Genomic DNA, 26,081 nt, shown 5'->3' on the forward strand with positions numbered 1-26,081 from the left:
GCCCCAACCACTGATGCCGAAGAAGCTGAGGTTCTTCGGTTCAATGAAGACCTACAACACCTTCTAGAACTAACACCAAACAAAGATGTCCTCTTCATCATAGGGGATTGGAATGCTAAAGTAGGAAGTCAAGAAATCACCAGGATAACAGGCAAGCATGGCCTTGGTGTACAAAATGAAGCAGGACAAAGGCTAATAAAGTTTTACCAAGAGAACACGATGATCATAGCAAACACTCTTTTCCAACAGCACAAGAGGCGACTCTACACATGGACATCACCAGATGGTCAATATCGAAATCAGATTGATTATGTCCTTTGCAGCCAAAGATGGAGAAGCTCCATACAGTTAGTAGAAACAAGACCTGGAGCTGACTGTGGCTCAGATCATGAGCTTCTTATTGCAAAATTTCGGCTTAAATTGAAGAACGTAGGGAAAACCACTAAACCATTCAGGTATGACCTAAATCATATCCCTTACGAATATACATGGAGGTGAGGAATAGATTTCAGGGATTAGACCTGATAGACAGAGTGCCTGAGGAACTATGGACGGAGGTCCGTAACATTGTTCAGGAGGCAGCAACTCAATCCATCCCCAAGAAAAAGAAATGCAACAAGGCCAAGTGGCTGTCTGATGAGGCTTTACAAGTAGCTGAGGAAAGAAGGGAAGCGAAAAGCAAGGGAGAAAGGGGAAGATATACCCAACTGAATGCAGATTTCCAGAGAATAGCAAGGAGAGACAAGAAGGCCTTCTTAAATGAACAATGCAAAGAAATCAAGGAAGACAATGGAATGGGGAAGACTAGAGATCTCTTCAAGAAAATTGGAGATATCAAGGGAACGTTTTGTGCAAAGACGGGCATGATAAAGGACAAAGAAGGCAGGGACCTAACAGAAGCAGATGAGATTAAGAAGAGGTGGCAAGAATTCACAGAAGAATTATACAGGAAAGATCTGAATGTGCCTGATAGCCATGATAGTGTGGTCACTGAACTTGAGCTGGACAACCTAGAGAGTGAAGTCAAGTGGGCCTTAGGAAGCATTACTAACAACAAAGCTAGCGGAGATGACAGTATTCCAGCTGAGGTATTTAAGATGATGCTGTTAAAGTGCTGCACTCAATATGCCAACAAATTTGGAACACTCAACAGTGGCCAAAAGGCTGGAAAAGGTCAGTTTACATTCCAGTTCCAAAGAAGGGCAATGCCAAAGAGTATTCGAACTACCGTACAATTGAGCTCATTTCACATGCTAGCAAGGTTATGCTCAAAATCCTACAAGCTAGGTTTCAGCAGTATGCGAAGCGAGAACTACCGGAAGTACAAGCTGAGTTTCGAAGAGGCAGAGGAACTAGAGATCAAATCGCCAACTTTCGCTGGATCATGGAGAAAGCAAGAGAATTCCAGAAAAGCGTCTAGTTCTGCTTCATTGACTATGCTAAAGCCTTTGATTGTGTGGATCACAACAAACTGTGGCAAATTCTGAAAGAGATGGGAGTACCAGACCACCTTACCTGTCTCCTGAGAAACCTGTACGAGGGTCGAAGCAACAGTAAGAACCGGACATGGAACAACCGATTGGTTCAAAATTGGGAAAGGAGTACAACATGGCTGTATATTGTCGCCCTGCTTATTTAACTTATATGCAGAGTACATCATGAGAAACGCCAGGTTGGATGAATCACAGGTTGGAATTAAGATTGCCAGGAGAATTATCAACAACCTCCGATATGCAGACGATACCACCCTAATGGCAGAAAGCGAAGAGGATCTAAGCACCTCTTGTTGAGGGTGAAACTGGAGCATGCAAAAGCTGGTTTGAAACTCAACATTAAAAAAACGAAGATCATGGCATCTGGCCCCATCACTTCCTGGCATATGGAAGGGGAAGAAATGGAAGCAGTGACAGATTTTATTGTCTTGGGCTCCAAGATCACTGCAGACGGTGACTGTAGCCATGAAATTAAAAGACGCTTGCTCCTTGGGAGGAAAGCTATGGCAAACCTAGACAGCATAGTAAGAAGCAGAGACATCACCTTGCCGACTATAATCAAAGCTATGGCTTTCCCAGTAGCAAGGTATGGCTGTGAGAGCTGGACTATAAGGAAGGCTGAGCGCGGAAGAATTGATGCTTTCGAACTGGGGTGCTGGAGAAGACTCTCACGAGTCCCCTGGACTGCAAGGAGGTCAAATCAATCCATCCTAAAGGAAATCAACCCTGACTGCTCATTGGAAGGACAGATACTGAAGCTCAAATATTTTGGCCACCTAATGTGAAGAGAAAACTCCCTGGAAAAGACCCTGATGCTGGGAAAGATTGAAGGCAAAAGGAGAAGGGGACGGCAGAGGATGAGATGGCTAGATAGCATCACCGATGCAATGAATATGAACTTGAGCACGCTCCGGGAGAGAGCGCAGGACAGGAAGGCCTGGCGTGCTATGGTCCACGGGGTCACGAAGAGTCGGACACGACTGAACAACAACAAACTGGATTGCATTCTAGGAGCGATAAGAGGGGCACTGTTTCCCAATCTTCCACTGCATGTATTTCCATACGTGTGTGTGTGTGTAAAAGCCGTGGCAATAATTCTGGAATAACCGATCCTGAATGTGATCAGATCATATATATACCGGTGTCATTTAATACATGCATCCCTAACCGATGCATATCTACTCAGAAGAAAGCTTAATTGAGTTCTATGGGACTTACAGTGCAGTCTTATACATGTCTACTCAGAAGTAAGCCCCACTGAATTCAATGAGACTTACTCCTAGGTAAGCGTGCATAAGATTGCGGCCTTACTCCCAAGAAACGTGCACCAGATTGCACCCTTACCGTGCAAGCCTATACAAGTCTACTCAGAAGTAAGCCCCACTGGGTTTAGTGGGACTTACTCTCAGGTAAGCAGCCTTAAACCCATACAAATTACCCTCTATAGAAGCATCCATCTCTGCGTACTTCAAGGCATAACTCTCCGGCTCTGGAAGTTTAACCGGTTCAAGCAGCTAGAGGCTTTCTCCATCGTTACAGTTCCATGCTCGAATGTCTCATCTCAAGCACAAGCGGCCGGCCGCCTCTTCCCAGATTCCACGGGGGATCGCCGCCCCCTCCCCGCGTCGCTCCCATCTCTTGCTCCGTCCTTGCGCCCACCTGCCCGCCCCCTTTAGCTCGGCGGCGGAAGCGGCGCGGCGGCCGGTCTCGGGCGCCCAATGAGTTTGTGCAGCGCGTCTTGCGGCCTGGCCGGGTGGGCCCGTCACTTCCTGCCCCTGTAGCCGGCACGACTGAGGCTGAAATCCTGGGAGGAGGAGGAGGAGGAGGAGGAGGAGGAGGAGGGGGGCGGGAGGTTGCGCTGCGCTCGCCACCAACATGCCCTTTGATTTCAGGAGGTGAGTGCTGCGACCCCCAGGGGGGGAAAGGGGGTGCGCGCGCGCGCGCGCCCGGGTGAGAATGAATGAAGGGCATCCTGGCGCATGGGCAGAAGAGCGGAGATCCTCACGGGGAGGGGGGAAGCACAGACGCCCCCTCCCCCGCTCCTGCCCCCTCCAGCTCGTGAAACTGTCACTTTTCTCCTCCATGTGTGGGCACAAGCAACGTTCCCCGGAGTGCAGAGCGCCCCTCTGCGGTGCACGGTGGGATGGGGCCGGAGTGGGGGTGGGAGAGGAGCTGGTGTGGGCGAGCACAGCCATTTGTGACCAGGCTGGGCAGTTGGCATCGTAATGCATGGGGCTGCTCAGGTTGTACGAGGCAGCCCTTGTAACTATGAGTGGCTTCCCGTCTTGAAGCATGGTTCTGAGGTACATAGCTCAGTGTGACAGAGCCCCCGTTTTGCATGCAGAAGGCCCCAGGTTCAATCCCCAACATCTCCAGGTAGAGCTTGGAAAGAATCCCGCCCCAACCCTGGAGAGCTTCTGTCAGTCAGTGTTAACAACACTGGACTAGATGAATCAATCGTCTGACTCATCCTAAGGCAGCTTCCTATGCTAGGAGGAGTAAGCCGCTTTTGCAGGCCCTGGGCCAGATCTGGCTTGAAGAAGGGTGCCACCTGGATCCCCCCCGATGCTCACCGATAAAAGAGGGTGATGGTGGGAGGCAGTGCCTATGGGGAAAAAATGGGCTTGACTAGCTGTTTATGTTGGGGTGTTAAGAGTTGGTCCCTTTCTTCCCCATCCTCTTTTCAAAAGTGGCTCTCTGGCAAAACTCCTTGATGATTAAGGGCTGTAAAAGATGCGCAGAGACGAATGTCAGGCAGTGCAGTCCTAAGCACCTCTTCTTAGAAATAGAACTCTTAACTGAGTTCCATGGAACTTGCTCCTGAGATTGCAGCTGGAAGGAATGGAAGTGAGAGGGAATGCCCACTAGCTGTTTTGTGGCTTGAGAGTCTTTGGGCCTCAAGCTAAATTTATAGGGACTCGGAGGAGGACACTGGGGTACCAACAGGCTCATCATCCTCATAGGAAGTATCTCCTGTCAAGGTTGGAGAGGGAAATAAAGGAGTGCAGGGGAGAGCAGGTACAAAGAAAGTCCAATACCTGCTGTGCACGTGTGTGTGCGTGCACGCATGTATGAGAAAGGGGCTGAGATTCATCACAGCTACAAACTCTTCTTAGATGGCATGCTAATATCCCTATTGACAGTCTGCCAAAGCGGGCCTTGCTGTTACATCAGCTGCACTGGTTGCACTCTCACTGTGCCTATAATACCAAAATGGTGCCATGTGTGCATAGGCATAATTCTGTCATTCTCATCGCCAAGAAATTATATGCTGTCATTTTATGCTCCTTCAATACTTGTCCTGATACCCTTCTTCCATGCTGTTTGAGCCTTGCCAGCCTTCTTCATTATTTTTTTTAAGCACTTGCTGCCATATCTTATGTCCCTTCTATCTCCGCCTCCCCCATTCCTCCCTCTTCTCATTCTACCTGATGTATCATTTCTATTATGCAGTGCAATCCTTGTGCTTTCTTTAAAAAAAAACACCTATCATGGCAAAGTGGCATTTCCTTTCAACCTAGCTATCCTTCTGTCATTGATCCATTATCTTATTAGATCCCCAAATGGATTAGTTGAAACTTGTTATTGCAAATTGTGTTGGTATACAGCAGGAGTGGGCAACTTGTGGCCCTCCAGATGTTTTTGCCTACAAGTTGCCCACCTCTGGTATATACATTGCAAGCTTTTCTTCTTTTCCTCCTCCTCCTTCTTCGCCAAAACAGTTCCATTTTCTGGTAAATGGTAGATGCCCCGAAACAGTTCCACTTCTATAACAGGGTGAGAGGAGTGATTCAGGTTCCCTAGCTGTTCCGCTGGTAGTCACTCTTGAGAGAGCAGTTTCTGGTTGCTTGTCTCAGGCTGTTTGCTTTAAAGGGTTCCACAACCAAGCTTTGAAACATCAGTTGCTCTCATGCTATGAGACAATGCAGTTTGCTGAGTTTTTCCTCCCACTTGCCCCTTGAGAGGGCTGAAGGCACCACCTCTGCATGCATTTACTTAGGGTGTTTACTTCCTTCTCTGAGCAGGGAAAGCACAGGTTGGGATGTCCTTATGAAAGAAAACATGCCTGCTATTATATTACACCTCAGGTGCACCTGATCCTTTGTGAGGTCCCTGCCCCGAGTCCTTATGACATAAGTTAACACACAAGCAACAGGCTTAGAGGGAGGGTGTTGTGGCCTGATAGGTGGATGTAGAGTGGTGGCATAGAAGGTGTATAGAACTTGGGAGGCTGTTCCAAACCTGTTATTATTATTATATAATGTTGTTATATTCCTCTTCCCTGTCAGATACTTCAGGGCATCTGGGTGTGTTAGAGATGGGAATCAGAGGGTTCTATTTCATGCTGCCTTAAATACATTGGGGGTGGCAAAACACTATTATTTTCCAGAAGACAAACAATTACAAGGGAACACTGGACAATGGCGGATGATGTGCTTTTCTTCTCGGTTGGCAGAGGTGCATAACATCTAATCTCCGCAACATTTGATTACCAAATATTACAAACTTATTTGGGAAGCTGTCCAGGTATAGTATTCCTGTGTGCAACTGATGCTGCTTGTGGTGCTCAGTACAAATTATGATGTAGTTTCTTTTGAGCAGGAAGTGGCATATCAAAGTATCAGCCTTTGAGTGATCCAGAATGGTTTTGCTCCTCTTGAAAAAGCATGTATGCTTAGGGGGGCATCACTCTGTGTGCCTTTTGAGTAGTTTGAAACTGATGTGTGGCTGAGGTTGCAGATTCATTCTTGTTTCCTTTCCTGAACATGAGACTTTATCCCCCTATCTCAAATTCTATTTTGTCTATAGATATAAATGCATTTATATCTTTCCTTAAGGAGCTCAGAATAGCAAACATGGGAATATCCAATTATATCCCAAATCAGCAGTATAACTCTTACACAAGAACTCTTCTGAATTGAAACCAGAAGTGAACAGGTAATCCATGGAGTTACAATACAAGCTCTAATAACAAAGGAAACAGTATTATGCCAAGTCAGACAACTGGTCCAATGCATTCAGTATTGTCTACACTGATTGACCATCACGGATTTCAGAGAGCGGTCTTAACCAGCCCTAACTGGAGATGCCAGAGATTGAACCTGAGGCAGTCTGCTTGTAAAGTTCTACCACTGACCTATGGCCCTTCTATATTTCGTGTCATCCAACTGCACTCTATACTGAATGAAACTTCGGAATATTCTTCAAGGGCTGTCCTATGTGGAGTAAATTATAGTAGTCCAGCATATCTGGTTGGTGACAGAGGTAACTTGCCTCTTAATCTTAACCCATTTCTGGTGCTAAGCCAAAAAAGGATAATTATTGGAGGTTTCTCCCCTCTGCCACCAATATTCCTTTAGGGAGCAATCCTATCTAGATAGGCGTCTGCCTCTGAACTCTGAACTCATATCCGAAGTAGGACAGGAGAAGCACAGAGGGGATCGTTCCCTCCATGCTTTTCCTGCCCTGCTTTTTCAGCTAGACAGCCGATTGCGGTGCTGTCTAGCCGCGGGAGGATGGAGCGGGGAAGGAGGCTGCTGTATGTCACATAGAATGTGTTGTACAGGCAGTTACACTCTCCCTGCCCCGGAACGCCCCCAGCCATGCCCTTTTCCGGCCGCTCCACACTCCTCTTGCAGCACAGAAGTGAGGGGAGGTCGGTTCTTTGGGAACCAACCTCGGAGTGTGGGCTCCGAGGTTGGTTCCTGGAAAACAGCATATGCTATGGCCGTCTAGCTGCTGTCTAGCGGCCATAGGATTGCTCCCTTAATCTTTTTATATTTGGAAAGGGTTTGCTGTTTCTTACTTAATTGCACAATCCTGTGCATGTTTACTTTGAAGAAAGCCCCACTGCATGCAGTTTGCTTACTCTTATGAAAGTGTGTACAGAATTTCAGTCTTAGAGAGCTGTCTTAAACCCCTTGTTGATGGATGGAGGAGGTAAGGATGTAATGGAAGTGGCTGTCCACCAGCCTCCGTCTGGGGAGAAAAGCTCTGCTGCGTGTGGGTCTTCACTACAGCAGAGCCATCTGTTTACCAGAAAACCACTCTTGTATAGCTTGTCTGTTTCGTCTACTTCAGTCGGTTACTGGATACAACGGGAGGAGAAGGGAGAAACACCATTAGCTCCTGTCTCTGAGGTATATAAAGAATGCAAAGGCATGCCATATTAATTGTTCATAAATAACTTGGCCAAAGGCCAGACAATCTAGAGGCAATCTAAATGGAAATATTTTTACCATAACCAACGACTTGCATATGCCGACCCAAAGCATGAATCAAATTTCATATAAAATCCTGCATCTGAAAAGTCTATACACCTGTTGTATCCAGTAACTGACCGAAGTAGACAAAACAGACAAGCTATACAAGAGTGATTTTCTGGTAAACATATCTTTATCAGTTCAAGTTGTGTGTTTAATTTAATGAAAGTGGCATAGGGTGACTGTAACCTGTTGTCTTTGTCTTTGTTTTTCTCTTGCAGGTCTGATTTTGATAATTAACAAAACTGAGTGTTTTGGTGTTAGTTATGGTAACACTTTTCATCCCACTGACAAAGACCATTGGGGTTGAAACGTGTCTGGGACAGGTTGATGTGTATTAGTATAACTTACTATATGATTATTATAAATCAGGAATGTCAATATGCTTTTGGACTGTTGATTTTTCATTTTGGTACAATTTTATGTGGTTAGTTATATAATTAAATTTTATAACTACTTTTTAACTTTGTGTTACAGATTTATTATTTTATCAAATGTTATTAACATATATTTAATGGTAACTCCATCCTAATCTTCCACTTCACCAGTTCTGTTAAACCCATTTTGCAATGTCTGTCAAATGCTGGATATTGTCAGATCTTTACAACTTGGGTGGGAAAGTGTTCAGATTTTATTGATTGCACACATAGTTTCTTGGGTCTAGCAGAGTCGGATCAGGAATGGCATAGGGCCATTCCAGTTGTCCAGTTGTCATCTGAGGACAGAGAAAGAGTTCATGTATACTCCTAGGACTTTCCTTCCTTTCCTCACACAAACACACAAACAAACTCAGATTTGCCACCAAGTTCACTCTTAACAGGGAGTTATGCCCAACCACTTGTATGATACATGAGTTTGTTGCATTCACTTACTACACTTTTCAGTGTATACCTAAAAAAAACCCTTAGGTGTATACCCCATCCCCACAAATGTACTGGTGAACTGGACCTGGGTGAGTGTATGTGCGAGAGAGAGAGGGAGAGAGAGAGAGAAAGAGAGAGTAAACATTTCTTAAATATTTTCTCTGCCTTCTGAATCTTAGTGGAGCACAAAAATGTTTTTTTGCAGTCTAATAAATAGAGAAAGCCAAGAGTGGTGGGAGAGATATTGTAACTTGTGCATATCTTCCCAGTGCACTTTCTTTTAACACAATTATCTAAAGTGTGTGTGTGTGTATGCATCTCTCTCTTTCTCTCACACACACAATGATAGTGCCCTGTTAAATCAAACACTCTTTTTGCTATCCCTCCTGCACTCCCCCTTCCCTTATTTGATGTCCCTATCCTGGGAGGAAAATCCAGCTTATCTGGACCCAGCTGACCATATTTTCTGCTAGTAATAACAAAGAATAGGGAAGGAGAATCTTAATCATCTAATGCCATAATTTTCAGTTGTGACATCACAACTTCTGATGTGATGTCGTTGTTTCCAGGGTATCGTGCTTTGGTAACATCTGACTCTAGTCAGGAGTCTTATGGTGTGGGTGAAGGTGAGTGTGAATGCTAAAGAGTTTATCTGTGTTATACATAGGCATGTGTGTTTGCTCATGGAAAATAGCGAAATGTCTCAATGATAATCTTAATCGAATGCACAGTCATGCGTTAGAGTACTTTTTCAGTGACTATGTTGCTAAATTTACTATGCTTCTGAAACAGTTTTCAAAACAGTCACTTTGGCTAGTGACCAGTGCTGTATGTTTGGTGAGTAAGCTGGTGGCCTGAGAGAGCTTGTCAGTAAAATACAGAAATTCATTACAAAGATACCAATTTGAATGATGATGTGATGAATCTTTTAGGGTGCAGTCCTATCGCCCCCTCAATGATCGGAAGCCCCCGAACTTAGAGGCTTCCGATCATCCAATGCAGGGTAGGAGGAGTGATGGAGGTGATCTTCACCTCTCTGTTGTCCCGCCCTGCATTTTTTGCCCCATGTAGTGAGGGCACTTCGGATCGGGAAGGAGGGAGGCTGGCTGGAGAGGCCTCAGGGTAGCTCGTATCCTGGTCTCTCCGGCCACCGAGATGCCCCTTTTCCCCCCTCTCTGAGGTTGCTTTTCCAACTTCGGAGGGCAGCCAACATGGTTCTTTTCACACCAGCTGTGAAGGGAAGGGGAGTTGGTCCTCCGACCCCACCTTCTGAGGTTGGAGCTGGGGAATCCCCAGTACCCTATGGCTCTTCAGACAATATCTAGGGGTTATAGGATTGCTCCCTTAATCTGGTTGCTGAAGTGTACACGGATGGGTTTTCTAAACAAAGTATATTTTTATTTTGTTGTTGTGGCTGCCACAAAAAATAGTGCAGTGGATGAGAAACCACTTGACTCTTGAGTGGGTTCTCTAAATGTCTATGCATTTGCATTAATCTAACGGAGTTACTGTGATTCATAACAAATAACACCATCTCATATTTTGCCTCTTTTGTATTTTTGTTAAGGCGTTATCAGGCTTTTGGCTTGCTTTTTACCAGGGAGCCTAAGGCAGCTACTCTGAAATTACTATGGGGCAGCCCTTAGACAATGTTGTTCCAATGATATTAACTGTGCTTCTTATTCAGCCTTGAATCTAGGCGCTATAGGGACCTGATTCTCATTTCAGGCTGATGCTAATTTGGTAGAAACCTCTGTATAGTGAAATAGAAATCTGAACTCAATTAGGGGGTCTCTAGTAGTATTTTTATTATTGGTTGGTGAAAACTGAAAAAGAGCCAGCTGCCTCCCTCTTTTTACCTCTGCAAAATATGGATGACATCATGTTGGAAACGTGGGTTGTAAACATGTCTGAAAGTCACGTTGTGGTTGACCTGAGGTAATGCTGTGTGTGTGTGTGTGTGTGTGTGTGAGCGAAAGAGGGAGAGAGAGACAGACAGACAGAGAGTGGTATTTAAGGGTGTTTCCCATTGTTCCCTTCCACATGAAGTATATTAGTGTTCAAGTGGATTGCACTGTGTGCATTTTGGGGCAGCATTATGGTTTACTAGGATTTGTAACAAATATCTGTCCTTGATAATGAAAGAGAAATACTTTTGTAGCTGTTCTTCCTGATATGATACTTCTCAGAATGATATTGTTTAGCTCAGTATCTCCTAATGTCCTATCTTTACCAGGACATAAATAGTGCTAAGTTCCTAAAGTAACACAAAAGTAACTTTAAGTATTAGCTATCTACACCTACAGAGTGACTCTTGAGGTTGCAGTCTTATACCCTCTTACCTGGGAGTAAGCTCGATTGAACTCAGTGGGACTTACTTCTGAGTAGACATGTATGGGATTGTGTTGTCAGAGGGAATGTATCTAATGTATGTTTGTAAATCACTTGGCACTGAACCAAGAATGTTGTTCCACCACAATACTATTTATTAAAGAACTCCCTGAAATGAGATTAACTGGAATATTATGACATGGGCTTTTGTAGGCTTTGGTCTGTTTCATCAGATCCATGAAGAGATTGAGAAGATAGCAGGTGAGGCTTAATGTAAGATGCGTTGGACTGAGTCATGAGGGTATCATAATTGTTAGGGCACTCCCCCATCAGCTAGAAAACCGAAATTTGGCACACACATAATCCAAGAACATTTTCTTACTACCGAAGTCTGATAATAGGAACAATTTTCTGTCTAACAGTTGAAATTCAGGACATTACATTTACTTTATAAGAGAGGCCAGCATTGAGGGTGTCCATATGTCCCACTTTACAGAGGGCAGTCCTCTATTTGAAGTGCTGTGCAGTCTAAGCCAGTTTAAAGATAAAGAATCCTAAGAAGGGAGAGCGTGGGGCCGGTGGTGGTGATGGTCTTGAAGTTGCCTATCACCAGCAGTTAGTGTCTGAACAGCAGACTAATTTGTGCAGTTTTAATGCAAATTGTATGCAAATCTGTGTCCTCTTGTCCCCCTTTTTGGTGATGCATGACTGGCCACCCTACCTGCATTCCAGTGCAAAGTAAGACAATACGTGGGGCAGATTGTAGTGCAGTGAAAGCCTAGTCTCCCTTTCAGCCACTTGAATCAGCATCAGATTTATGACTGGGAAGGATTTCCAGTGGTAGCTACAAACAGCAGCTTGCACAATGAAAGCTGAATTTGTTAGTATATATCAGAGTGGAAGTACATTGGCTCATAAGTCAAATTTAATGTGATGAAAACTGGATTCATCCTCGAGTTCAGTGTCAAGGTGGATTAAAAATGCAGAATTTTAAAGGAGAATAAAAATCCTGGTTTTTAAATATGATTAAAAAATTAAATTAGGCTTTTAATTTAAATATATTACATTATATTCCTCTTTTAAAAAAAACAACCCAGCTTAAAATAAAATCTGAATTTAATACAAACCTGTGGAAGTCTAATCTCTGATCACTTAAAACTAAATCAATTACTCTCTGACAAATGTAGTGAGTTAAATCCTACTTTTCCATGCAAAAAAACCAAAACATGGTGGTAATATCTGACTTGGTCAAGTACCATAAATTATAACGGAACAGATAAGTAATTACTTTGTATCTAGAGTTGCCCTTTTACGAACAGAAAGGCTAACTGCATTCAATCCAGTGGAGGGGCAACCCAATGGTGAGTGGGGGGAGGAGATTTTTGCTCCTTCCCCATACAGTCCCCAGCACCCCCCCCACACACACAGTTTCACAGGGTTCTCTGACCCTCCAGAGCAGATTTTCAGGGAGCACAAGGGGCTACAGTAGAAAGGAGTCTTCGATGAAAGTTGCCTCCCCCCACACCTTCTACCAGCATCTCATGAGTGGGGTTTCACTTGTGGAGCTTAGGATCCAAGCCATTGTATTTATAATTATGTCAAATTATGCATATTTATTACTGTACCAGCCAGACAGCAAGAACATTAACAATCTCATGGAGAAGCTCTTGTATGCTCAGTCAGCTACCAGCACTTGCTTATGGAAAGTTCTGGACCTTATCCAGTATGAAAGAATTACTGCCTCTTCCCCATCCCTGTGTTGCTTGCTGCCCTCAAGCTATAATAGAGGCACATCTTAATGTCCTCTATGGGCGCTTCCTCTACCCTTTCCCTCATGATTGTTGCAATAACACATGAGCTGTAGACCAAAATAGGTGACTTGGTTTCTATTTCACTATGGCAGCAACTTTAGTTGTGTCGCTACCTTGAATTAAAGGTTTAGTGAGATTCAGGTGATGTCAAGTTAGCACAGGATTCTGGTGAGCACTGGTGCCTATTGCTTTATAATCTTCATTTTTTAGAGCCAACTGGGAGCTGCTGCTGTTTGTTGTCTTCATTCACTGCTTCACTTGCAATGACGTTATTAGCTTTCGGTCCAAAAATGGGTTGGTCTCCTTGAATACTTCTCCTGTTACTTGAATATATATTTTCCTCTGCGGTGATGTAACCCAAGTGGCTGGCTGCCTTAAAGGGGGAAAAATCCAACATCATACATATATTATTTGTTTGCTCTTACACTCTTGCTGTCTATTAGGAAGGACAGAAGTTTGGCATCAAGCACAAACTGAAGCTGCAAACTTCCATTGGAAAGTCAAATTTGTCTAATGTGGTTTTTCCCCTCAGGCAGGGGTGGGGAATCTTTTCCAGCCCAAGAGTCAGATTCCATTTTGGAGAAGCACTTGGGGTCTGTGTCTGGGTGGTAGGTGGCACCAAAGGCAAAAGTGGGTGGGGCTGAAAAATCCAACCCCCTTTAATTCCATTCCAATGTATAGTAGGAAGCATGTCCACTCAGAAGGAAGCGTGAGCACCATGTCTACTCACAAATAAGCAGGATAAGCCTCTGCATGTCTACTCAGAAGGAAGCAGGAAAGAATCATGCTGCAGCACTTTCAAGTAGCATCCCAAGCCTCTGCATTTCTACTCAGAAGCAAGCAGGACAAGGCTCAGAAGGAAGCAGAACTGAATCACTCAGCAGCTTCCCCTCTGGCCCAGGCCCCACCCCCTCTGCCTTGTAGGGAATAGCTCTTATCTCGGATCAGCAGCTGAACAGAGATAAGTCCTTTTCCCTGCTAAGCCTTGTGAAAGGGAGTCTTTTCAGAACTAAGCCAGGAAAGCTAAATGGCTGCTGATTGGAGATAAGAGCTTTTCCCTCTGTTGCAGAGGGAGTAGAGCCAGGGGAAGAAGCTGGCAGGTTAGATGGGAACCCCATGAGTCTGATAAGGCTCACAGGCCAGAGGTTCCCCATCTTTGCCTTAGAGGAATGGGCTTGCTTTTCTTTTTGCCCCTTGTCCAATCCATTTTAATTTGAATTTGGAAAATATTCTGATCAAGCCATTGGAAGGGTTCTTCTGACATGCCTGCAATGAGGTTCAGAGTATAATGTGTATACATTCACATGCATACTCAAAGACTGGTCTAGCCAAACCCCTAAAGTGCAACTGGAAGAACAAAAGAGAAGGTGTAATGTCAGTTTTATATATAACTTTGAAAGCATGAATACACATAACCTGCTGTAGAGTGGGGGAATTCTTTTTTCTGTTAAGTTGATTGTGAAAATAGTATATGATTATACAGTATGACCCAGAGAGCAGTCAGCAAACTCTTATCAGGCAAGTCTTTGAATTTCAGCTGGTTTAGTCCCTCTGAAAAAAATGGTAGGTGGTTTATGGAGTACATCCATATATAGTATGGAAACCCTTTATAGAGAACATTCCTATGGAATTTTTCAACACATGTGTTCTTCTTCAAGTAGCACAGCACTCATGAACAGCCTGGGTTGATATGGCCACTACTCTGCATAGTAAACCATTAAAACTGAAGGTTTAGTGTGTGCAGTTTAGTTTGCACCAAGAATGAATGTAGGAGACCTCGTGTAACTTTGTGCCTTTTGGTGGAGGAGAGTGGGGTCTTGTTGCCCTCATTTCCAGTTTTGTCAAGTGTGAAACCAGGACTGCAGGTTTCATCTGCAGATCCTACCATAGCAATACATGTACACTTAATTGGCATGGAGGTTGCATTTTGTTTGGATGGAGAAATAGCTCCAGGGCTTGCATTTAAAGACAGTCTGCATCTTTTGGGCCAGTTTGCATATCAGGGCAGTGAATAATGGGTTAATTAATTACTTAGCCTACAGCTAATTAATTAATTAACCCACAATTTGCTGGGATGTGCGCTTTGTTTTTGGTAAACAGCCTCTGATCAGTTTGCGAGCAGAACGTATGAACCAGGACTGATGGGTTGTTTATAGAGGCTAAACAACCCAGCAGTTAACCCAACAACAAACCATAGGTTAACCATTGAGTTATTTAGCCCCCATACAGTCCATCAGCCTGGGTTCGCCTCTCACACTGATAACCTCCAATCGAGCTGATTGGAGATTGTTTACAGTAAATGGAAGTGTCTTGCAGGCAGCGCGCGTCCCCCAAATTGTGGGTTAAATAACCCATAATTTACTGTTGTGACATGTGAACTGTGTCATTGTTTAGCTGGGCATGTAAGTGGCCACAGCCTTTACCTCTCCCACACTCTTCTTGAGGATATACCTCGTTGGTGTTCTGTTGCTCTGTTCTACTCATGTGATTAACGTGCTAGCTGTTTTTCAGCAGAATGTGCTAGTCCCATGTAGCGTTATATCCTGGTTGGCTGGCAGTCAGCACTCCTCCTTGCTTGAGAAACTTCCTCTGTTAATTTCAATCAGGTTTTGGAACTGGAATTAAAAGGGAGGAGTTGACTGTCATTGAATGATGTTCCGGTTCCTCAGTACTGGAATTCAGAGTGGGGCTAACCTCTAAGTAACAATGCTGACGGAGTTAAGGACACTGGAAGAGTGTTCTTATTTTCATCTTATCAGTTTGATGGATGTTAATCCCTTAGTCACTTAATAATTGGTTGGCATGTATAATAAACACTTCATTCATCCTGCTTTGAATAGGTGTTTGGTCAGCTTCATCTAGATTCCTGGTCAAGCTTTCAAAGAAGAACTTCCTATGTTTGTCTTCATGCTTACGCAAGTCACAGCTGTGATAAACCAATATTTACATGCAAGACAGGGCTGCTAAAATAATGACATATTTCCAGTGTAGCATAGTGGCTAAGAGCTATGGATCAGGAAGGTCTCCGGTTCAAATCTTGACTCTGCCATGAACTCACTAGGTGGCTTTTAGGCAAGTCATTCCCTCTTAGCATCTGTTCCCCTACTCTCCATCTGCAATGCAGGGGATAATCCTGATGTACCTTACAGGATTGTCGTCAGGATTGCAACTAGATCATTTATTTATCTATTTATATTTAGAACCTGCTCTTCATCGCAAGGAATCTAACGTACATAATGCACATAAAGCCTTTTGAACACTTGGAAGTGCTACACAAATATTATGTTGTTATTACTTATGTGTAGGAAAAAGCTTGAAATCCTTGGTAATTTGTCATGTGTGACAGCTGCACATCTCTGTATTTCACTGCGTGTACACACACTGGGATGTTGTGTTCAAAACTTAAAGTACTTATCGCAGTGTACAATAAAGTTGTGGAATTTGTTGCCATGCAGTATGGTGATGGCCACAAGTTTAGGTGTCTCTAAAGTAAATATAACAACATCATAGAGAATGAATTTATCAGTGGCTGTGTATCCATGATAGCTAAATGGAATCTGCAGTCTACTGTCTAGAAGGGTCTTCATATTACTTTTATTTATTCATTTGTTTGTTTGCTTATTTCATTTTTATACTGCCCAATAGCTGAGGCTCTCAAGGTGGTTCACAAAATTAAAACCACAAAAATACAACAGAAAATACAATATAAAATATAATAGATTAAAACTACAGAATAAAAATACAACCAGAGTAAAACTAGCACCAGTGCAGATATTTAAAATGCAATAGCAGATTTAAGACAGCAGAGCTAAAAAACTGGAATGTTAAAATGCTGCAGCTATAGAAGAGCTGCTGTGGTGCACGCTGGAGTTCTGCACTATTGTGCATCTCTCTGCCTGCACCCACATGATTTAAGTAAATAGTCAAGGTGTTCCTCCCCTGCAGCTCGCAGTTATAAAGTAGTCAGAGTTCTGTTGCATAGTAATATTTCAGTAAAGCTGCCTGATCTGCTTTCTCCTCTTTTTCTTCTCCTTTGATTTCATGTTGTTTCAAACAGGATTCCTATAATCATATATTCTTTTGGAGATGTGCATAGGTGGTGGTGGTGGTGGTGGTGGTGGTGGTAGTGGGTGGGTGGGTGGGGGGCATACAAGCTGTTGTGTAACCCCAGGAACTTCCATTAGTGCACTGTAGTTCTAAAAGGTGATGTTTTGCTCAAAGGGGCACACAGGCCCTATTCACAATCTTCTCCATTTTTTAAGATGCTGGGGTTTTACATAGGACAGTGAGGGTGAGGAGGAGTCGAGTCTGCAATTGTGCCGGTAATTACCAGTGTGATAAGCAGTATCGGAATCTACTCCATAATACAGAGCACTATGAAAGAGTTCTTTGGCAATTGTGTTTGGCTTTTTGGAGCTGTCTTTTGTAGTTCTATATGACAAATCTGAAAAATCCAAAATGTCTGCCTCATAGGAAGCTGATTTATACTGAGGGCACCTGAGTATAAGGTGCCCTCTGGATGTTTTATACTACATCTCCCATAAGCCCCACACACCATTAATGATCAGGGATGATGGGAGTTGTAGCCCATTGGAGGGCTCTAGGTTGCATATCCCTAGTCTACACTGGGTAGGTGTGCACGTCACTTTAAGCCATGGTGGTTTATAAGCTACTCACAATAGCTTATAAGCTACTGTATCCCACACACAATCAGACAAATAAGCTACTATGCATAGCTTATTTCCCCGCCCTCGCCCCTCCTCTCTCTACAGTCCTCCCACTTGGCCGGGATGGTACCCAGCTTTCTTTGTGCTGGATACCATTCCCTGCCCTCATGCCGCATTTCCTCTCTCCGAGCCAGCCAAAGAAGTGAAAAGCCCGTTGGCACCAAAAAGGGGGTGGTGTCTATAAACCCTTGGAAGTTTGCAGGATCAGGTCAAAACTTCACACACAGCTTCCCTTAGTAGGGAGGCACCTGATGCACCACCAAAAGTCTGCACGATTACACGCACAGGAGTGAAAACCCCGTTTGCACCAAAAGGGAGTGGCGTCCATAAACCCTCGGAAGTTTGCAAGATCGGGACAATTCATACACAGCTTCCCCTAGTAGGGAGGCACCTGATGCTCCATCAAAACTCTGCATGTCAGGACCTGACTTCCCAGAGACAAAGCCTGCATCTTGCCATGTTGTCCAAACAGACGAACTAATGTTAATCTTAACTATCGTTAGTGGAAACAAGCCATCTTCACACCATAGTTTATGAAGCCTGATTGTTTCCACTAACCGTAGTTAAGATTAATCACTTTTTAGCAGTGGTAGGTAACGTGGCAACCATGGACACCAGTGTGTCCCCAGATACCTTTCTTGGTGCCCACCAAGATGCCCTACCTCTCCTGTTGCTTTAAAAAAAAACAAAACTCATTTTCTTGCCAGCATCTGGGATTGCTTCAAAGCAAAGTGAGGGCCTCTAACAGCTGCCATCTTCATTTTCTGTGAATGCCTCTGGGCTACACAGTGTCTAGCCTTTGTAACTAGGAGTGCCTTCCAAGGCATCCATTTTGTGGTGGTACCCAGGACAGTTTCTCAAATTTCCGAATGTGCCCATGGGCCCACAGAGGTTACTTATCCCTGCCTTTTAGGGTTTAGACAGCATGCTAAACTGTGGTTTATCTAAAATGGAAGCAGAAGCTTCCAGTCTTCTCCTTGTGGCTGTGCTGGAAAGGGAGAGTTAGGCTCATTCTTGTAGTGTTACGTTTGAACGGGGCCTGTGAGAAATTCGCTTGCATATGTAAAACATGGAGTAGAGTAACTTTTTATTTTTTTGATGTTAGTCATTGTGCTGTTATGCATTGATTGTAACAATAATAGGTGCTAAGCCTAAGGCAGAAGTTGATAATGACCTATTTATCCAAGCAGCACTGTGCTTGTGAATGGTGGGCTATTTTGCTGAAGCTAACCCCATAGTTCTTACGTCTCCTATATGACTCAGTTTAGAAAACGACCTTACAGAAGTGTGAAAAATAAAGTGGATATTTTAAGATGATGAATAATTTAATGTGTTCTGCGTAATCAGGATAACAAATGTTGCAGCTTTAGTGTGTGCTGTGGAGGGAAAAAAAATTAAATTACTGTAGACTCCCCACCTCTTTATCTGGGAGGAGATGAACAATTATCATATGGTAGCTGCTCGTAAAACTACTTTGTAAAACATTTAAATTGGAAAGGTAGAATGTCAAAACTGTTCATCCTGGAATGGCTGAAGATCGAAAATATTTGTAAGGCTACACTGACTGATCGTGAATTGCCCAAACTGAATATCCATATTGGAACTCTAACAGAAGCAAGACTAGCACAACTCGGTATCTGCATGTGAAGTCAGCTATACATTTTATTGTGGCAGGTACATTGGTGACTTTTGTTGATATGGTATAGGCTTAGTGGCTGGTAATTTACCGATACAGAAGATTAAGAAATAAATGTCATAAGAAGAGCTCTGCTGCGTCAGATCAAGGGCCTATCTAGTCCAGCATTCTATCCCCACAGTAATAATAATATACAACTATTTCTGTGACCCAGTTCAAATAGCCATTGGACATTCTTGATCTTGCCCAGTCTACGATGGCCAAACATAATGGGCTGTGCATCATTATCTGGTCCTGTTGTTGCATTAAAATTGCCAAGGAAAAACAATTTGGGATGTTGGAAAGTCGTTGCAAGAATTTGGGAAGCCCACAAGCAGGACATGAGCATAATAGCATCCTCTCACTTGTGTTCCCCAGCAACTGATATTGAGCGACATACCTTCTCTAATACTGGAGGCAGCACATAGCCATCATGATTAGTAGCCATTGATAGACTTATAATCCAAGAATTTGTCTAATCCCCTTTTAAAGCCATCCCAGCTCGTAGCTGTCACTACATCTTGTGGAAGCAAATTTCATAGTTTTAACTATACGAATGGAAATATCTTGATAATGAAAACTCTGTCATAACTACCAGAATGAACATTCCAACTTTGTATGATCAGTCCAGGAGGAAACATTTAGTTTTATAATCTGTCTGAGAAGATACGACTAACATGTTGTCTTTCCTTGGCAATTTTAATGCAACGGTAGGATCAGATGATGATGCGTGGCCAATAATGCCTTGGCTGTCATGGCATGGGCAAGATCAGGAATATCCAAAGATGATTTGAATTGGAGATCACAGAAATAGTTGTGCATTATTATTACATTGTTATGTTTGAGGAATAAGAAATGGAAGATAACTTTTTGTGTCCATAATGGCCACTAAGCCTATATCAAATACACAATGCTCATCAACGTTTTTGCCACTACAGTAAAATGTATAGCTGGCCTTGCATAGACAGCATGTGTAACTCATCTCTCTTCCTAGAAGGACCATGGTGGATTTAGCTATTCCCTGTCTCAGCCTTCCCCAACCTGATGCCCTCCAGATGTTTTGGATTACAATGCCCATCAGCCTCAGCCAATATAGCTAATGGTTGGAAGTGCTGGGAGTTGTAGTCCAAAGATCTGGAGGGCACCAGATTGGGGAAGGATGCCCTGTCTTAATTATAGGAGGAGTTAACATGGTGGAGGGAAAGGGAAGTAACCTTTGGTCCATGGCTAATATATGCTCTTAATATCACAATGACTTAATGACTTAAGTGGCTGTGGTCGCCATGCTTACCCCTCTGACAAAATAATTTCTCATTTTTTGTTTGCTTAGCAGAAAACAGGGATTAACAGGAGGAGGTAAATGGCTGTTAATGGGAAAACTTTTTTTCTCCTTATTTCTAAAGTGATATGGATCTAAACATGGAAGGCCTACAGTTCGTCAGTTCTTCCAACATAAAAGGTGTTTGACGTTTTCAGAGAGTATTCAGCAGGCTATTTAATGAAAGCCTGCAAGGGAATTCTTATGGCTGATCTGGGAGTACCATTCAGTTCTGAACTGTTAACAAATACGCTGATTTTTCAAGGCTGTCTTCTCAGTACCCTACTATGTTGTGGAATTAATGAACCCCTTTTAGTTGGGGTTCATCGCAGCTTGTTCTGCATCCTTGGCATATCCTGGCACAGTAAGAGCACTAATGTGGTCATCCTGTAGCTTGGGTAAATACATGTGATGCAAGATGGATGAAAAGATCCTCTTGTAATTGTGACTTAATACGCTTGGGCATCTAGTGAGTGAGAAGCTCAGATAAGGGATAGGAACACATGGCATCACAGACTCTAGGTGCTACATAGAATTGTAGCTCCTATAGTCCCTGAAGATATGTGGGCATGGTGTCAGTAATATTCTTCCTGGTTAAGTGTGCTGATGTTGCACACCTGGCAAGTCTTGCTTAATCCAAGATATAGCTCTTTAGTCCCCAGAAGTAATATACTTTAAATTAATCCAAATCATGCAAAGGCATGGTCCAAATCTTACAAAGACTGACGGCTGTCATTTATATCTACAGGTAAACTGACAGGTTGTGCATGCAACCACATAGGCAGCTAGTTGTTCATTGCTTCTGGCAACGCGTTGGGGCAAATTTTACTATGGCTTTGCTACAGCAACACATGCCTGATCACGAAGAACACTAGCATTCACCATGAAGTAAAGGTGGATTGTAGTTACCCTCTGTAAAGTGCTTAGGAGAGCAAAAATTAGGCAGATACAACAGAGTTTATGAAGGAACTTTTAAATTCGTTTTATTTTAAGCTTGAGTGATTTAAGCCATCTCTGTGTCAGAACATAGTGATCTTGCTAGTCCCTTGGTATTGTTTCTGGCTGTCCTTACTGTTTAGGATTTGAGCGCTGTTGACCTAGCTTCACTTAAAAAAAAAAAGCAAAGATAAAATATCCCATGGTCATTGTTTCAGAGCAGTGATCTAGGGAAAGGTCGAAATTTGTTGGTTATTAAATAATTTGCTTCTTAATAGCCTTGATGTTGGGCATAGTTAAATGTTCTCCTTTCTTAAGGGCGCAATCCTATTCAGATAGGCGACCACCTCTGAACTCGGAGGTGACTGCCTATCCAATGCAGGGTAGGAGAAGCACGGAGGGGGTTGTTCCCGCCGCGCTTCTCCTGCCCTGCATTTTTGGCTAGACAGACGATTGTGGCTGTCTAGCCGCAGGAGGGCTGAGCGGGGGAGGAGGCTGCTGTACGACCCATTGGATGTGTCATACAGGTATTTCCGCCCTCCCTGCCCAGGAACGCCGCTTGGAATGCCCCTTTTCGGCTGCTCCATGCTCCTCTTGCGAGTGTGGAGGACAGGGCTGTTCCACACTGCCTCAGAGGCAGCGCAGGAGTGGGAGGAGGTTGGTTCTCTGGTAACTGACCTCGGAGCATGGGCTCCGAGGTCGTTTCCCAGAAAACCAGATATCCTATGGCCATCTAGCCGCTGTCTAGCAGCCATAGGATTGCTCCCTAAATGAAGGATTGTGTGGGCTTCATTTGCTTAGCCTTGGAACATGTTTCCAGTGCTAGGCTTTAGTAACAGAACATACAAAAGAGTGAATGTCCCTGACCATGTGGAAATTGCTATTACTGCACCACTAGGGGATCAGAGTCACATCATTTAGGATTAGGGGGATGGACTTGCAAGTCAAGCAGCATGAACTTCAAGACAGACATACCTTATTTTATAAATGAAGCACATGGATTTGTGCATGCACCATGTACCTCTCTCACGACCCCTCTGATATGAACACACACCCCTACACACACACACACACACACACGCTTTCTAATAGGTTTATGTGTTTGGCAAAGAAGACAGCTGTGAATTTAGACGTATAGTCTGTGAGATCATAACAACCTAAGTTTTGTTATCTCTTACAGCTAAAGATATTGACAGTAGAGGAAGGAAGTCTGCAAGTACCTCCCAATATCAGCGTTCCAAAAGCAATAGTATACAGCAAGCTACTATAGGTAATGGAGCTAAGAAGTCAAAAGTTTTTGTATTGTAGCAGAAAGGCTGGAAGAACAGGTGTTTTTTTATCATATGGCTATAGACCAACCTTCCCCAACCTAATGCCTCCATATGTGTTGGACTGCAACTCCCATCATTCCCAGCCACCATGACCATTGCTGGCTGGGAAAGATGGGAGCTGCAATCCAACACATTTTAAAAGCCCCTTGGCTATTTTATCTGTGTCTTCAAATGACTTATTTGTTGTGAAAAATGCATGGATAGTTTCAGTTTTAGCATGTTTGATTTGCCTTTCAGTAGTTTTTAGCTGAATTTACCTTGTTTGAGAGGATCCTTTCATAGAATCACACGTTTTAGAATTAAACTTCTGAAAAGCCACCCCCACCCCACACACATATGCCATAGTGCATGGCCATTTACCCATCCATCACCCTCCTCCATGTCAACCCACACAACCCAATCCACATTACATTGAAAGCAGGTTCATTTCAGAAAAGGTATCTGCAGAGCAAATAACTCTGGGTGACTCAGCTTCTGTGTCTTTGATCCAGGAGATGACAAAATCGTATTTTCTTCTGTAGCAGATGTGCGTTTGTATGTTAAATATTACCGTACTACTTGCTCAGGGAGAAGAGAATCAAGTATAAGTAACAGTGTGATATGGATTTAATAACCCATTTTAAAATCTGTTTTAGGCATTATGTAGCATACTCTTCTGTGATAACTTTGAGATCACACACAATCTAGCATTGTCCTTGATGGCTGTTTTTCGAACACAGTCGTAGCTAATGTAGTTCCATTTGTCATGTGGGCAAGGGCCTGAAGCCAAACCAGTTCTAAGAAGTCTTTTTAACCAAAGTGCGCCTCTTGCTTACTCGCTGTCCTCCCCTTGTCTCCCCTGCTGGCCCCATACTGGCAAGAAATTCATGTTTGGTTGGCTGGAACAATCTCCTAATGTGCCTTTGTTTTGCATTGTGGGGTGTGGAGTTTACACCATGCAATAACAGTCATCTTGCCAAGCTTCACAGTTTTGCTTTCTAGGGATGTAACTGGGCCTGCAGCATGAGAACAATTCTAGCCTTTCTGTTAGCCTTTTCAGAAAATCTGATGTTCTTACGTTCTCTACCATTCTGCTGCCTATGAATGAAATATCCTTATATAATAGACACTGCAAGAAAGGAAGAACCAAGCCGCCTCTGGTATGTTTGGGGCCAGAGATTAGCATTGAAGAGCTCTGTTGGATCAGATTGTAATGGTATTCAAGTGCATAAGCATTGGTATTTCTCTTCTGGTTCCATTCAGTTGTGCATGTAACACAATGAAATGGCTTTCAATTCCCCAGGAATCCCTGCTCTTAGTGGATTTACCCCCAAGTTTGAAAAGATTTCTAATGAGCAGGATGCTTTGATTAGTTCCAGCAATAGTGTACACTACTGTTGAAGTTCTACTTGGTTGTCTCAGTGTCATGATTGCTCTCCTTTTCTTCCGTCGATGCCAGGCAACCATACTCTCTTAGCAAGAACCCTTTGTTAGGCAGCAGTCTGTAAATACACCTACTCCAACCCGAAGGTATCCATTTCTAATTTGCCCAACGTAGGATATGCCTGGAGTTGGCAGCCTGAAACAGATTGGAGATTATACTAATGTGTCAGCTAAACTGCTGCATAGCTGAATTCTTGACTGAACTTGCTGAGTTGGTCTCAGAAATGATGTACAGGACAGCCAGAACTATTTTCCAGACTGCTACACATCACTGAGTCTGGCTGTGTAGGCCTAATATCTTGAACTTCATAATATCAGAGTGGCATGTGGGATAATAACTGGCTTGAGAACAAGTGACAGTTGTAGGGCATATATGCAATTTGATGTTCTTCTTTGTGCTGCCTGTGAATTGTTGTTCAGTCGTTTAGTCGTGTCCGACTCTTCGTGACCCCATGGACCATAGCACGCCAGGCCTTCCTGTCCTGCGCTGTCTCCCGGAGCGTGCTCAAGTTCATATTCATTGCATCGGTGATGCTATCTAGCCATCTCATCCTCTGCCGTCCCCTTCTCCTTTTGCCTTCAGTCTTTCCCAGCATCAGGGTCTTTTCCAGAGAGTTTTCTCTTCGCATTAGGTGGCCAAAATATTTGAGCTTCAGCTTTAGTATCTGTCCTTCCAATGAGCAGTCGGGGTTGATTTCCTTTAGGATTGATTGAATGGACCTCCTTGCAGTCCAGGGGACTCGTAAGAGTCTTCTCCAGCACCACAGTTCGAAAGCATCAATTCTTCGGCGCTCAGCCTTCCTTATAGTCCAGCTCTCACAGCCATACATTGCTACTGGGGAAAACCATAGCTTTGATTAGACGGACCTTTGTCGGCAAGGTGATGTCTCTGCTTCTTACTATGCTGTCTAGGTTTGCCATAGCTTTCCTCCCAAGGAGCAAGCGTCTTTTAATTTCATGGCTACAGTCACCGTCTGCGGTGATCTTGGAGCCCAAGAAAGTAAAATCTGTCACTGCTTCCATTTCTTCCCCTTCTATATGCCAGGAAGTGATAGGGCCAGATGCCATGATCTTCGTTTTTTTTAATGTTGAGTTTCAAACCAGCTTTTGCACTCTCCTCTTTCACCCTCAACAAGAGGCTCTTGAGATCCTCTTCGCTTTCTGCCATTAGGGTGGTATCGTCTGCATATCGGAGGTTGTTGATAATTCTCCCGGCAATCTTAATTCCAACCTGTGATTCATCCAACCCGGCGTTTCTCATGATGTACTCTGCATATAAGTTAAATAAGCAGGGCGACAATATGCAGCCTTGTCGTACTCCTTTCCCAATTTTGAACCACTCGGTTGTTCCATGTCTGGTTCTTACTATTGCTTCTTGACCCTCGTACAGGATTCTCAGGAGACAGGTAAGGTGGTCTGGTACTCCCATCACTTTAAGAATTTGCCACAGTTTGTTGTGATCCACACAATCAAAGGCTTTAGCGTAGTCAATGAAGCAGAAATAGACGTTTTTCTGGAATTCTCTTGCTTTCTCCATGATCCAGCGAACGTTGGCGATTTGATCTCTAGTTCCTCTGCCTCTTCGAAACCCAGCTTGTACTTCCGGTAGTTCTCGGTTCGCATACTGCTGAAGCCTAGCTTGTAGGATTTTGAGCATCACCTTGCTAGCATGTGAAATGAGCGCAAATGTGCGGTAGTTTGAACACTCTTTGGTGTTGCCCTTCTTTGGAACTGGAACGTAAACTGACCTTTTCCAGTCTTGCGGCCATTGTTGAGTGTTCCAAATTTGTTGGCATATTGAATGCAGCACTTTAACAGCATCATCTTTTAGGATTTTAAATAGCTCAGCTGGAATACTGTCATCTCCGCTAGCTTTGTTGTTACTAATGCTTCCTAAGGCCCACGTGACTT

At 43.6% G+C, this 26,081-nt stretch overlaps 1 protein-coding gene across 2 annotated transcripts in view; it reads left to right on the plus strand.

The window, feature by feature from the left end:
• Positions 1-3,175: 3,175 nt before the first annotated feature.
• ERGIC1 (endoplasmic reticulum-golgi intermediate compartment 1) overlaps positions 3,176-26,081 on the plus strand; it is a 122,604-nt gene continuing 99,698 nt past the window's right edge. The window contains exon 1 of one of the 2 annotated variants that reach the window (XR_014788370.1): positions 3,176-3,388. Coding sequence is in view for 1 of the 2 variants with exons in the window: in XM_084838695.1 (XP_084694821.1) it covers positions 3,369-3,388 (20 nt within the window). In the remaining variant the exon portion in view is untranslated. The remainder of the gene's footprint in view (positions 3,389-26,081) is intronic. The other variant, XM_084838695.1, reaches the window with a different exon arrangement.

The sequence above is a fragment of the Heloderma suspectum genome, chromosome 2, assembly GCF_057233095.1.
Source record: "Heloderma suspectum isolate Gila_16-S chromosome 2, 16-S_ref, whole genome shotgun sequence".
Classification (NCBI taxonomy): domain Eukaryota; kingdom Metazoa; phylum Chordata; class Lepidosauria; order Squamata; family Helodermatidae; genus Heloderma; species Heloderma suspectum.